The 13,766-nt window shown below is 43.2% G+C and overlaps 1 protein-coding gene across 5 annotated transcripts in view; it reads right to left on the reverse strand.

The window, feature by feature from the left end:
* Arhgap26 (Rho GTPase activating protein 26) overlaps window positions 1–13,766 on the reverse strand; it is a 466,344-nt gene that overhangs the window by 13,187 nt on the left and 439,391 nt on the right. Inside the window, exons 21-24 of one of the 5 annotated variants that reach the window (XM_023704059.1) lie at window positions 6,594–6,704; window positions 6,432–6,461; window positions 598–660; window positions 244–335 (exon numbers count right to left, since the gene is read on the reverse strand). The exons of 1 other annotated variant lie outside the window; for it this stretch is intronic. In XM_023704059.1, coding sequence (XP_023559827.1) covers window positions 244–335; window positions 598–660; window positions 6,432–6,461; window positions 6,594–6,704 — 296 coding nt within the window. The remainder of the gene's footprint in view (window positions 1–243; window positions 336–597; window positions 661–6,431; window positions 6,462–6,593; window positions 6,705–13,766) is intronic. 3 more of the 5 variants (XM_023704060.1, XM_023704061.1, XM_004643841.1) reach the window with 3 other exon arrangements.

Genomic DNA, 13,766 nt, shown 5'->3' on the forward strand with positions numbered 1-13,766 from the left:
ACTGGGTTGAAACTCACTGCATGTTCCTAGCAATTAAATGGATTGCTGTTAACATCTAACTCTTGATAAGGTCTCTAGAAGTCTTGTCACACAGATACACAGACAGACACTCACCCACTCACCCTGTTTTGGTCTTACCTATTCTACTGAGATTTTTCCTGAGAGAGGAACCTGAAAAATGCCAGTTACTTATCTGCTCCCCCCACCCCACCGCTTATTTTTGCAAGGGGCTGAGAAACTCACCATTATCAAAGACCGTGCCTGCTGTGAATGACAGTTCCGAGTCGTGCTCAGCTTTGCAGGCGTACAAGGCCTTTGCCTTCCGGAACGGTGTGCTGTGTGAAAACAGGAGCTTATTTAATATTTCCCTCAACCTGAAGAAAGTCCTAGCTATTTCATGCCTTTTCTTCCTTGTTCTTGCAAGCCACCTAGTCCTCTCTCATGGGAAGAGCCTGGCAAGGCAGCCAGATGTTAAAACATGAAGTGGGAAAGTTGTAAAGGTCACAGGAGAAAAAGGAGAACTACTCAGAGCAAAGCCATAAGCTTCGAGAAAGCACATGTCTTGAGGGGTCACCTTGTGCCACATTAAAACTTTACCTGGGAGTTACAACAGCTGAATGTGGGAGGGCAGGCTGGACCTCATTTCTGGAGCAGAAGTACCTTGTGGGAGGGAGGAAGACAGGTCAGGAAGGACCTTCCAAGCTGCTCTGGAGAACACTCCCAGCACTCTTGGAAGTTGGCAGGGCTCAGCGAATGAAGGAGCAATTCCAGCAAAGCCAGGTTTCAGCTCCAGGCCACAGGCTGACATTCGCTCTCCCAGCTGTTCCTCAGTTCTCATTAGACTGGGTCTTGCTGGTGGGGAAGGATTCCAGAGCTGGAACTCCCCAGCCCCCAGGGTGGGCAAGGAGCAGGAGAGAAGGTGTGTGTGAGCAATCACGCATGTGTGTGCATGAGCATGCAGACATGTGGGAAGGAGGGACAGGCGAGGGGACATGATGCACTTTTGGTTATGGTTTTATTCTCTGTCCTCATGCCCATAAATGTTGATAACCACTCTTCACTGTGCATCAGAATCAACTGGGGCACATCTAAAGCCTGCAGATGTCTAGGTTCTAACTTGCAGAAACAAACACAGAGACCAGGACTTCACAATACCGGGTGGCCATCACTCTGCAACGATTCTCAATACAACCACGGCTGAGCAAAAATTGGCAAACTTCTTCTGCAAAGAGCCAGACAGTAACTCTTTCAGGCTTTGTGGGCCATATGGGCTTTACCGCAACTACTCAAGGCAGCACTGCAGCGCATTAGCAGCCCCAGAGCAAATGTAAATGAATCAGTGTAGCTGTATTTCAATAAAACATTGTTTATAAAAAACCGGCAGAGGGCTAGATTTGACCCAGCCAGCCACGGCGTGTTAACCTGTGTTCTAGCAAGTTAAGTTTTAAGAACTAGTAAAGTCCTGTTAGCTTCTGCAGATTGCAGCTATGATATCCAACTACTTCCAAATAGTCTATAGACCTTCCAAGGGCTCTTTATTTGCCACATGTGATCTCCTTCCTGTGGGGCATCTGAGGCAGTTCACTAAAGGCCTCAGAGGCAGAATTTTTAAAAGTCCCCTGGGTAGCAAATGATTGAGGGATACATGTCATTGCTTTCATCTTCGCCTGACTCATGGAATGACTCAAGGAGCCAGCAGTGCTTAAGCTCCTGGTACACTGATTTCTAGTGGCTGGATGAGACTCAGCTGAACAGAAGTCTGGTCTCAGGTAAGGCCACATAGAATCAGCTGAGAGGACACCTTGGGTCATTGTGGAACTGTTATTTCTTGGCATCATAAGTGCAGCCTTCCTCCGGGAAAGGACTGGATGAATGGAAACCTAGAGCAGATCCAAGGACCTAAACCTTCCAGTCTTGGATCCAAGAAAATGGAAAAAAAAAAAAATCAAACCAAATCAGAGACTGTTGTACAGTAGGGTGAGTAAATGATTATCCAGAATTTGTTGTCAGGGAAACAAGTTTACTGTTGTTCTCTTTGATATTCTAGTAGCTAAGAGATGATGGCCAGGTGGGAGAATATTGGAGAAATGAAAGAAAATTAAAGGGGCCACTGGGAATGAAGGACAAGGTCTTTCGTATTCATCAACTTGAACTGGAAAACAGGTCTTTCTTCTAGTTATTTTTAGAGTAAAGCTTGAGACAAGAGGAATTTTCTGTAATCTAATGAACCCAAATCTACCCATTGGGTGGGAATGATCAAACATTCAATGTGCAAATTTCCAAAGGAGGGGACACTTTTTCTTTAATGGGCGGGGAGCAGAGAAGAGGAAGCATCTGGCTGTAGAAAGTGCCAGAGCAGCCAGAACCCTATGCTGGCAGGCAAGGGAGCCGTCATGGCACAGAGGTAGCAGGAGGACCCAGGCCACAGGTCTGGAGACCAAGTTTCCAGGGCCCTTGACCACAGGGCAGAGCAGGTGGGTGAAGTGCAGAGACAAGGGAAGGCAAGGATCCTCTGGGTGGGTTTTTGTAGAGCTTATTTATTAACCTCTTTAAATAAAGGAAATGGGACAAAACAGGGACAAACCAGAGAAACCAACTAGGGGATTTAGCAGGCAGAAAGCACAGGGAATGATCTTGGTGCTAAGATGATCATTTAAAGAAGTAACTTTCTATTAATATGAGGTGCTTGGAATTGAATAATGAAGTAACAAGAAAATAAGATAAAAACAAGGGTAGGGGACACTCTCCCCCTTAGTAGGTGACTGCCAGTCTCTCCCAGAGACTTCCCTCTGCTCCTTCAGGATGTGGGGGGGGGGGAAAGGGAACGATGACAGAAAAGCTGCTTTTATTATGAGTTATTATCTGTGTGTGTGTGGTGGTGCTGGGGATGGAATCCAGAGTGTTGTGCATGCTAGGCAGGTGCTCTGTCACTAAGCCACATCTCAGCCCTTGAGGGGATGCTTTTAAAAGGGAGCATTCCTGTTCCCAAGAGTAGCACTGCCAGACAAAATAGATGACACTGAGTTAAATCTGAATTTCAGATAAATAGTATGTTTTTGATATATGCATATCCAAAAGATTGCATGGGACATACACATGCTAAGACATGACTTCCTATTTATCTGAACTCAAACTTAATTGATTGTACCCAACCCCATCCCAATATGATCATCCAAAAAAAGCAACTTTCCACTAATATCTGGTGATTGGAATTGAATAATGAAGTAACAAGAAAATAATCACTAAAAATAAAACAAAGGTCCAGGGACATTCTTCCCCTTAACAGGTGACCGCCAGTCTTTGGTACGGCCTTATCTTTTAGCTCCCTCTCAAAATGCTTGAGGAGTTTGCTTTACGTAAGGTTCCTACCCAAACGGACAGATTCTGTTAGCCCAAGGGTCATATTTGTGGGCTTTGGCTCTGATTAAAGAAGTAAAAATCCTGCACCAAGCACCTGTGCTTCTTTGGGTCCTTACTCTCTGCAGTGAGCTTCAAGACCAAACACAGAGAGCAGGGGAAGTTTGGCTGCTTCGGTCTCAGCACCCTTCAGCCCTCAGGTAGGCCTTCAAGGGCGTGAGCAAGTGTGGGTCTTTCTGCTGGTTCACTGTTCATTTTTGCCTCTAAGCATGGCATGAGGCCAGACAAGCACTCAGAGGACTTTCCCTCAAATGCCCTTGCAAGCTTGCAGAATGACAAGCACTCTCCAGTACGTGCACTATCAGAGGAGGGGCTGGCTACACTGGCAGGCTGCAAGGACCTGCTCATGAAGGCACAACTGCCAGATCCATGTGCAAATGCACACTATGGCTGTGGGGCTGGGGGCTTCCTCACAGGTGTGTGGGCTACAGAAAGAAGGGAAACAAGATGCTTTGCTAACAACCTTGCTCTTCTGTGCTGCAAAAAGCATTTTCATTCCTGAGCATGAACCAACAAGTTCTAAAAATGGTATGAAAAGGGGAGGGAAAGCCACTTCACCATGTAGAAGTTCATGCGACCATTTATTAGGTCTTACTCAATATTTATTTTTAAAAGCTTTGCCCAGGGAAGGAAACATGAAGTTTCATGTTCTGGAAGTAGATTTGGGGAAAGGACCGCGTGGACCTGAACGATGGGTATATACCCATACCTCTCGACTGCACACTGCAACAGTCACTGGGGGACCATGGTCCTCTCAGTTCCTCTGGTGGGCTGACTCCCCTGCAGTGTTCTGGTGTTGCTCACTCTGGCACATACATTTCGCTCAGTGACAGCTCATTCCCACCCTTCTTCTCCCTTGCTTTTACCAAAATGGCAACTTCTGAAGGGCTGTAGGGCAGCATCCTCCAAACGGTGTGATTCTAACAATGACCACAGGGGGCAGTGCCAAGAGTCTATTACAGCTGTCTGGGGCTAGGGATGGGGCTCAGTGGTAGAGCTCGTGCCTTACACACACAAGGTCCTGGGTTTGGCCCCCAACAGCACAAAACAAACAACAAAAAATACTTATATTCTCTGCCAATTGGAAATACACAGGGAGGTAGAAAGGAGTACCTGAAATGGGGGCAGGGGATCTATCATTATTCTAGGACCTGGGAGTGGAGAGGCAGGTACTTGACAAGTAAAGGGCTAAGGGACATGAAAAATTAAATACTATCGGGATAGAGTATATTCCATTTTTTAGCTGATTGAGTCCACTGTCATGAGTCAAGAGGCCAATGTTTTGAAAATTTTACTATTTTTGGTTAAAATGAACGAGCCACATTCTCCTAATATTCATGTCTCCCCAGTGAGTGAGTGAGGCACTTCTGAAAGATGACTGTCGGGCTGGGGAGATGGCTCAGTAGAATAAGTGCTTCCCTGGCAAGCGCAAAGGCCTGAGTTCAATCCCTGGTTCCACAAAAAAAAAAAAAAAAAAAAAAAAAAAAAAAAAAAGAAAGAAAGAAAGAAAGATGATTGTCACTGTAATTTGATCTGGTGTGGGGGTCTCATGTGGCAGTAACAGCTCTCAAGAGAATAATCCTTACCATCTCTGGTATCCTAGAAAACAAATGTCTCCCAAAGTACCTAGAAGTTGTCTATGAAATAATTAAGAAATCAGTTGAATGTCAAAGAAATAGGATTTGGATTTTTCTATTTATATAATGAGGAAAAATATTGAAAAGCTATCTTTCCCATCGTCTGGAACAAAGATTGATATGGCAGCCAGACCTAGGCCTGGAAGCTGCCAGGGAATTTAAAGCTGGGGTTTGGAGGCCTGAGTGCTGGGCTAAGGAGGAAGGCTCCTGAACTCTGCATGGCTCTCATTTTGTCATGTGACCATGTCCTGGGTGCTTCTGTACCCTAGTATCCTTTTTGTATAATAGGGCTTATGCCATTTCTCTTCTGATTCTTATGTGAGGATAGCATGAACTGATAGATGTGAAAATGGATGGGAATTAAATTTAAATTTTAAATTGATATACATATATATATATCTATATATCTCACAGCTATATATAGCACAGCTCTCTATAGGAATAGGGATATATATATATATATATATATATATATATAAATTTTATATATATATATATATATATATATATATATATATATAAAAGTGAGTCAGCTTTATAAATTTTTTAGGCCTGTCTACTTGGCCCACCTCTTTGCAGAATAGACAGATAAGAAAATACTGCCGAAGCCCAAAATGCTTCTGATATTTATAACTGGGCTGTACAGCTTGGTTATCGAAGCAGGGCCTACTTCAAGAACCACTCATGCTCAGGTCCTACACAGCTGATGGATGTTGCAGGATCTTTACTTTCCCCCCTGGATTTGAAGAGCTTCTTTTCTACAAAGAGCTCAAGAGCAAAGAACTTAAGTCAAGTCACCAGGACAGGGAAAAACCACACAGCACAGCCCCTGGGGAGAAGAACCTGGTCAGGCTGCTCGCCCTTGGTAAGGTGGTGCCTCTTCCCGCAGCTCTCAGGGTCATGACGCACAGAGACAGAAGCAGCCTGGGAGGCCAGATGACTTCTGGAGTAGAGCAGGCCAGAGGGAAAAGCCATGATCAATTTAAAGAGAAACTGCTTCCTGTCTCACTTTTACTCTGCTACATTCGTCTCTCACCCCGTGAATCTGCAGAGAGACTGTGTCAGCACTCGGGACACACTGCCTGATGTTACCTGATAAATGAGAGAACAGGCCAGCGCACATCTCAATACTGTTCCTTCGTACTATCTGACATCAACACGGATGGCCCAGATGACTAAGAGCCATCTAAAAAAGCATCTTATTGAAGCTTGCATTTGGGTTAGAAAAGGAGTGAAAAACATCACGTGGGCTCATAAAATGGCCCCTCTTGGCTTTGGTCTCTTAGGATGGAACCACATGCGAGCAGAGGAGGTCCCTGCTGTCCCTGACCAGCTTTGGATAAGTGGGAGAAGATTGGGCATCATCTGTGGCTTTACCTGGAATCTCCACGAACAGCTTCTTCTGGCCTGTCAAAAAGCAAGTGCAGGTTTGGATGGCAGGGAACAAAGTTGACGAGGCTGAACACTGCATGAAGAGAGGATCAAGCCAATGAGAGAACAACAGCAGCAACAGAAAACCAAACAAACTCTGCCACAGACCTGACGGGGGATGAGTCGCTGGACGTGGATGAGGTGGGCATAGGGCTGGATGGTGCCGAGAACATGGGCCAAGATGGCGAGAGGGGTGAAGTTGGGCTTGGATTCGGGGGGCTGCAAGACAGAATAACCAGAAAACTTGTCAGCACACAGGGAAACCACAACAGGAGGAGGTTCATGGGAGGCCAAATGATAGGGTGCTGGGGCAGAGCATGGGGGCGCTGAAACCCCGGGACAAGCGGCAGCGCCAGGTCAGGCTTCTCCAGACCAGACCTCCACGTCTTCCAAGGTGTCCATGTTCTGGGAGTCCTTGAAGCACAGACTTGTTTCTTTATCCTGAAGAACTAACTCTGGGTGACAGGAGCATCTTCAACCACGTGCACTGTACCTCATGTGCATGAACTCCAGCACGCACATCCTCTCACCAGCCTGGTTCTTAAACAGACGGGCTTATCAGCAGCCTTCAGCTCCCACTGTTGTGTGAGTATTTTAAAATTATGTCTCAGCAGAAATGACAATTTCTCTGGGCCACAAAGGCCATTCAGCTAGAAAACAATGTCCTGTTTACATTTTTAACTAAATGGGCTGTTTGCCATTGGAGAACCAAAGCTCTGTATTAGACTCATGGCACAGATATGAACATATACTAGGCAGGAGACTACACACAATTACTGGCAGTGTGCAGTTCTTTGGTGGTTTGCTGTCTAGGCCTGACCCTTCTCCTTCATGAACTTAGGACATTCTGATTCTCAAAGAAAAGGCCCTAGTAGGAAGGCAATCAAGAAAAAAAGAACAGAAACCTTAAATGTGTCTATTTTGGTCTTTGATGGGTAGTTGATAAAAGGTTTAGAGAGGAAAGGTTGAAATTTCTGACTAAAAGATGGTGTGTGGATTTTAACTGGTTACACTAGCTCTTTGACTAATTTCTACAAATTAAACAAACACCTTAGCAACTCCATGAAATCACATTAAACCATACATAGTGCAAACACAATAGCTAAGAAGATATGGAAACCATCCACCCCAACACCACCTGTAGCAACTGGAGCGTGGCCAGCTGCTGGACTATTCAGTCCAAGCTCTTCATGGAGGTGAAAACGATAAAATCCAATTCAAGGGGAACCAATCTTTAAGCAGACTTGGATTTAGCAGGAACACACAAATATCCTACCTAACAGGACTTCCGCAGGGTTACACCAGTACCAACATGAGACCCAGTAATGGTTCTAATTACAGACTGCCTACCTAAAGACCTGTGGGCACATACAGTAAGATCTCTTTGTGTATGTATGTCCGGTAACTACAGATGATTAAGCATTTATTCAATGACATTACTATATCACATTTCTAGAATACAAATCCCCAAGAGTAGAGACTTTTGCTCTTTTGCTTACTGTTGTACCTCCAAAGTTTAAAATAGTGCCTGTTAGTATTCAATAAAGAACCAATAAGTTAATGAACCTCCTTAATCCACCCAGTCATCCCACAAACAGGCAATATTAAAACTTCCATTTACAGGTATGAAAGCTTGGACTAAGGCGAGGCTTGCCTGGGGACACCCAGCCTTTAAGTGATGAGGACACAGTTGGAATCCCAACCCTCAGGCCCAAGCCCAGGGCTCTCGTTACCAGGATGGAGGGACAGTAAGGCTTCCTCTGTTCCTCTAGGCTGTGCCAACCTTCATTGCAGGCCAATCCATAGCATTAGCAATCTTCTTAACCACTGATTTATGAGTTGCCTTTAGATGCTTACCACATTTTAAAGGGAACACAGAAGTACAGCTACAGAGAGGTTCAATAACGTTCAACACATTGTAAATTCCAATAAACTCCACAATCCAGCCTCCAGTGTTCTGCCTGGCAGATTCACATAGCAGATGGAATTCATATGAGGGGAGAAATTAAATTTATAGAGTATGTATTTAATTTTCCCCCTCAATCCAGCAAAGACCGGTGATAGAGCACCTAGACTAATCAACACAATAAATCGAATTTTCAGTGTCTCTGACTTCAAAGACTTTAACATATTTTTGACAGTGTGGGACACTTTAAAGAAATAGTTCAACTATAATATAGGTCAGTAAGATCTATCAGCAGAGAAGCAAGGTGCTCTGTTATTAGTGTAGTATCTGCTCTGGTTGATTCCATCTTAAGGCTGGGAGCAGTGCTGCCTCGTACCCACTGTAGGACCTGTAGCACTATGATGGCCAGGGAGGTCACTCCTCTCTCTGTGACTCTGCCCACAAGACAATGTCCCACTAGGCAAGGTTAGCATCAGTCCTTCACTGCAGCACAGCTCAGGAACCAGAGCCTGACCAGGAGGGACTTGGAGTTTCAAGAGAACAGCCCTGTTGCTCGGGACTGGATTAATTTCTTCCATTGATCATGGTTACCACAGGACAGTTAAAGTTCAAAATAACTGTCACGTATAGGAAACACCTCTAAGATTCCTATCACATCAAAACCAAGAATGGTGCCTTTAAGTATAAGCATAGTGGGGAACACAGGCCAGGGAACACAATGTGGGTTCTGAGCATTTTTTCACTTCCTGAGATTTTTTTCTTTTTTATAAGCAGAATATATTTACTGGGGGGAAAGAAAGCTCCTGTCCTAGAGAGGGACAGAAGGCTAAGTGGCTCTTGGCCAGTAGAACATGGCTAAAATTATCTAGGAGTGCAGCTGGAATGCAGGGTATTCATGACCATGGTAAGCAGTTACTGCTCAGTCCCCATGGCAACTGTCCATAGTATCAGCTAACAATTTTAACAACCCATAGAACTTCATTTGTTTGTGTCTTAGTAATAGCAATAACATTTATTTGCTCTGAAATGACCACAATTTAAAATTTATTGAACTATTTTTGAGTTAGTGTAACAATAAAATGAACACTCCCTAGTACTTCCATGATTTTTTAAAAATTTTATTTATTTATTTATGTGTGTGTGTGTGTGTGTGTGTGTGTGTGTGGCCAGCTCAGCCCACCAGGGGGCGGGGCTGGCTGGCATGTGGTGCTGGGGGATTGAACCGCGGTCCCTGTGCTTTGCTAAGCTTGTTCTAAGTAGGTGCTTTAGACCACTGAGCCATCTCACCAGCCCTTCCATGATTTTTTGAACTAAAAGAATTATGTCTTTTATTCATTTGTTCTTGAGAGATATATAAATGTCACTATCAATGATATTGCATTTTTCATATTTTACACTGATGCTCATAGCAACAGAAGACCTGTGTATACATAAATAGTCCTCTAAGAGACAAAGCAAATTGTATTTTAGTATTTTAGTTTTGATACAACTCATGTATTACACTAGGATAAAAGAGGCACACAAATCATGATTAATAGTCCAAGACTGTATAATCTCAAAATGACAACAATCGAAAAAAGAAATCTTGCTCCATATAACTCCATTAACAAAATAGGCAAAAAAAAAAAAAAAAGAAAAAAAGAAAAGAAAAAGAAAAAGAACCTTTTGGTTCTAATCCTTCTGATACGTCTCAACCTTTTTTCCCCACTAGTGAGGCCAAAGATAACAAGTGATTGTGGTTAAGATAGGAGGAAATAACTTTCTAACTACAATTCCAGTAGATGACCCCTAGAAGCTTCTCTGTGATTCTCTGTCTAGCTGGGTGTGTCTGAGCTGAATGCCCTCGAACACTTTTTGCCCTATGTACTCCTGGGAGCTGGTCCTCCCAAGCCCTCTCAACCAGGCCCATCGACAGCAACAAGAGCAGCTTGGACTTTAGCATGGAAGGAACATTTGCTGGTCTGGTTTGCATTCAGTTGGAAGGCTTGCATTACCTGTAGCTTGTTGGCTTACCATCTCCTCAAAAGGAGTCAGACTGTCCCAGTTAGTTCCTTTGCCATTTGCTGGACAGGGAAAGAATAACAGGACAGGAAGATAAGGCTAACGGCTTGGCAGCATGCAGGCTTGTGGCTGATAGTTCAAGTACAGTATGTAGCAACCTCGTCAGCCTGACACCCTTCTGTGGTGACGTACCAGAATGAAGGGATGCCTGGTGCAGCAGCCAGGTCATGCCTGCCATGCTGTGGACAGTGAAATGTAGGAAGGCTCCCCAGCTGATGATGGACATGGTCGACCCTCTCTGTTCTCCCTGCCATGACTGTGGAGCTAGTACAAGATGAGACGTGCTCTCACTGGAGAGGAAAACTCAACATATAGAAGCAAATTAATCTTTCTAAATTCAGATAAGCAAAATTCTAGGAGGCTTTGTAGAAAACTGAAAAATACTGAAAAGTAAGAGCAAAAGCAACAAAGTCATACATAATGAATACCCCTGGAAATCACTATCAATATATTATATTTTTCCTCACTTTTCAAGGGGTATGTTATTACAGAGTTAACAGCATGTTTTTAAAATTGCTTAATAAAAGATTTTACAATGTTACTCAAGAGCTTTTGATACTACATTTATAAATGGCTAGAGGACATCCTATTATACAGTCCACCCTGACTCACGTACCTGTCCTCTTACTGTGTATGTTCACATTACCACTACTCTTTAGCTATCATAAATGGCACTGCAATCAAGTCCCCATAGTGGATCACTGCCTGGGTCACCAATTGTTTCCTTAGCATAAATTCCTGGAAGTAAAATCAGTGGGTCAAAAGTCAGGAGTTACATTTTGATGCATCCTGTTTTCTTTCTTTTTTAAAAATACATGGTTTATTGTCCTTGTCGATTCCACATTTTGTTTGCTTAAACTGCCAAATAGTTTTCAAAAAGATTCTAGCAAGCAGGTTGTGGTGGCGCACACCTGTAATTCTAACAGTTTGGAGGCTGAGGCAGGAGGACTGCTGAGAGTTCAAGGCCAGCCTGAGCTATACAGTGAGTTGTGGGTGGTCAGCCTGAACTACACAATGAAACCCTGTCTCAAAAACAACAAAACACAAAACAAAAATATTTGATTAAACTGCTTTCCCATCAACAGTAGGAATTTCTTATCATACCTTGACCAGCACCGAGCATATTATCATCAAACAAATGAAAGACAACAACCACCACAAGCAACAATAAAAAACAAACCCAACAGAGGTATTTTTGTTTGTTTGTTGTTTTACTTTCGAAAGGTTACCTCGGACTCATCTCTTTCCTACTATTTTTAATGATGTAGAAATGATACAGCTCTCTTCCGTGTTCGGTTTCTATCTGGAAGCGATGTTTAATTTTCCAAGGGCATTCTGCCAAGAAGGTGGTATGGGAAGGAGAAAAGCAGATGGACAGAGAGACAGGACAACCACAACCCGGGGACGTCAGACTTAGGAGTCTGATTGTATGGCTGGTTCAGGGGAAACAGGGGGTAGGAGTATTTAGCTTAGTCTAGGACTCTCGAAGACAGGACTAAGTAGGAGGCAGAAGGTACACAGGGAGGGGGCAGAAAGTCCTGTGCTAGCAGCACACAGGGCAGAGGACACGAAATTGGCATTTATGCCTCCCTGCCAGGCAGCGGCTCAGGACCTGTAGCCCAGGTTCCCAGCCATGTATTTCAGGCCCGGGCTGGGCCTGTGGGATCACTGGCACAGGGCTGACCTTAATAATCCGTCTGTCCTCCTTCCTGATTAGACCTGGAACTAGGGATGGTGCTATTAAGTCCAAGTGAGGCTGCTTTTATTCATCCCCGCCAGCGAGAAGAAAGTTGGTGCCCCATAACCTATCCAGTGCTCTCTAATGCTAGATCACTCGGTGCTTCACTCTGTCTGGAAAATACCTCTTTACATCTTGGCTTAAGGTACCACAGAAAGAGGAGGGAAATCGAACAGCCAGGAAACAGCAGCACCACCAGAAATGCTGATAAATGGGATAGGGATGAATCAGAGCAAATGATACAAAATTCAATTTGTATCTATTGGGAATTACACAGAAATCCTACATACAACCCAACCTCCTGAAGTTTCAGTATGTACTTCACTGCTCTACAAGTGGAAAGAGTTCACATGTCTCTAAGCTTCACCATTCTGTACTCTTTTCTGACTTTTAACTAGTGTGGTATGTATTTACACAGATTCTTTCCCCTCATCTAATATAACTTAATATGCATTTTTATTCAGATAATGGCAGAGTTCTGTTTCTTATTTTAATGACATTAACTGGTAAAATCCCCCTTGGGTCTTGACAATTATAGGCAGTTGTTTTTAAAAATACTTTTAAAATAATCTGCATTAAAATAGTTTGACTAATGTACAGTGCAGTGGTTTTGTTTGCTGGCTTAAAATTTATTTTGAAGTATAAGCTCAGATGGTGTGGGTGGGAATGGAAATTCCATGATTAAACAAAATTCCCTATCTTAGAATAGGGCATCTGTTGTCCTTATGGGTCCTCTAGCCAATCATTGGAAACTTCTCATGTAGAAGAATGCAGAAATATAAGGTAAAAAGAAAAACTCTGGATTTGAAATAAAGATGCCTAGACAACAGTCCCAGCTGGAATTATTTACCTTATAGAAAAAATTTCAGCAGACGGAATTTAGACAGGTTAAGTGTGTCCGAGGCATCCTTGTGTATGTGGTACAACACAACGCGTATTAAGCTTCGGATTCTTTCCCACTGAACCTGAGCGCTGCCTGCTCAGTCTCCTTCACTACCGCACTCAGGTACATCAGAATTGGTGTCTTGAATGAAAGGGATTTACTCTTTCAACTAAAATATTTCACAGGTTGTGAAGTATTTTTGTAAAGAAAAGCTGAAGCCTCTTGGGGACCCTAAAAAGTATACAGTAACACTCACAATTTCCAAAGATTTGAATTGCTGCCAAGAAACACCACTACTCTCCTTACCAGGCGTACCGCTATCTTAAACGAGTGCAGTACTGATGGCATTCTCTGTATAATGAAGATACTGTACTTGCAAAACCAAATTCACTCACTGTAACACCAAAAAAAAAAAAAAAAAAAACAGACTCGCAGAAATCAGCAGCACAATGATTCCTCCTTTCTTTTGTCCTTTTCCTCATCCCAGCGTTTTCCTTTCATTGAACAGATTCTTTCCCTTTCACAGGATCTACTATATTGAAAAGAGTTAACTTAAAATTTACTTTTATTTATTTTTACGGTTTTTTATTCTTGCAAATTTCTTATAACTTTTTTAAAACCCAATTTTGCAGGTGTGTATCTGGTAACCTAAACCACTAATTTGAAGATAACATCATGCAATACAACAACCAT

Source organism: Octodon degus, unplaced genomic scaffold (assembly GCF_000260255.1).
Source record: "Octodon degus isolate 3935 unplaced genomic scaffold, OctDeg1.0 scaffold00185, whole genome shotgun sequence".
NCBI lineage: Eukaryota > Metazoa > Chordata > Mammalia > Rodentia > Octodontidae > Octodon > Octodon degus.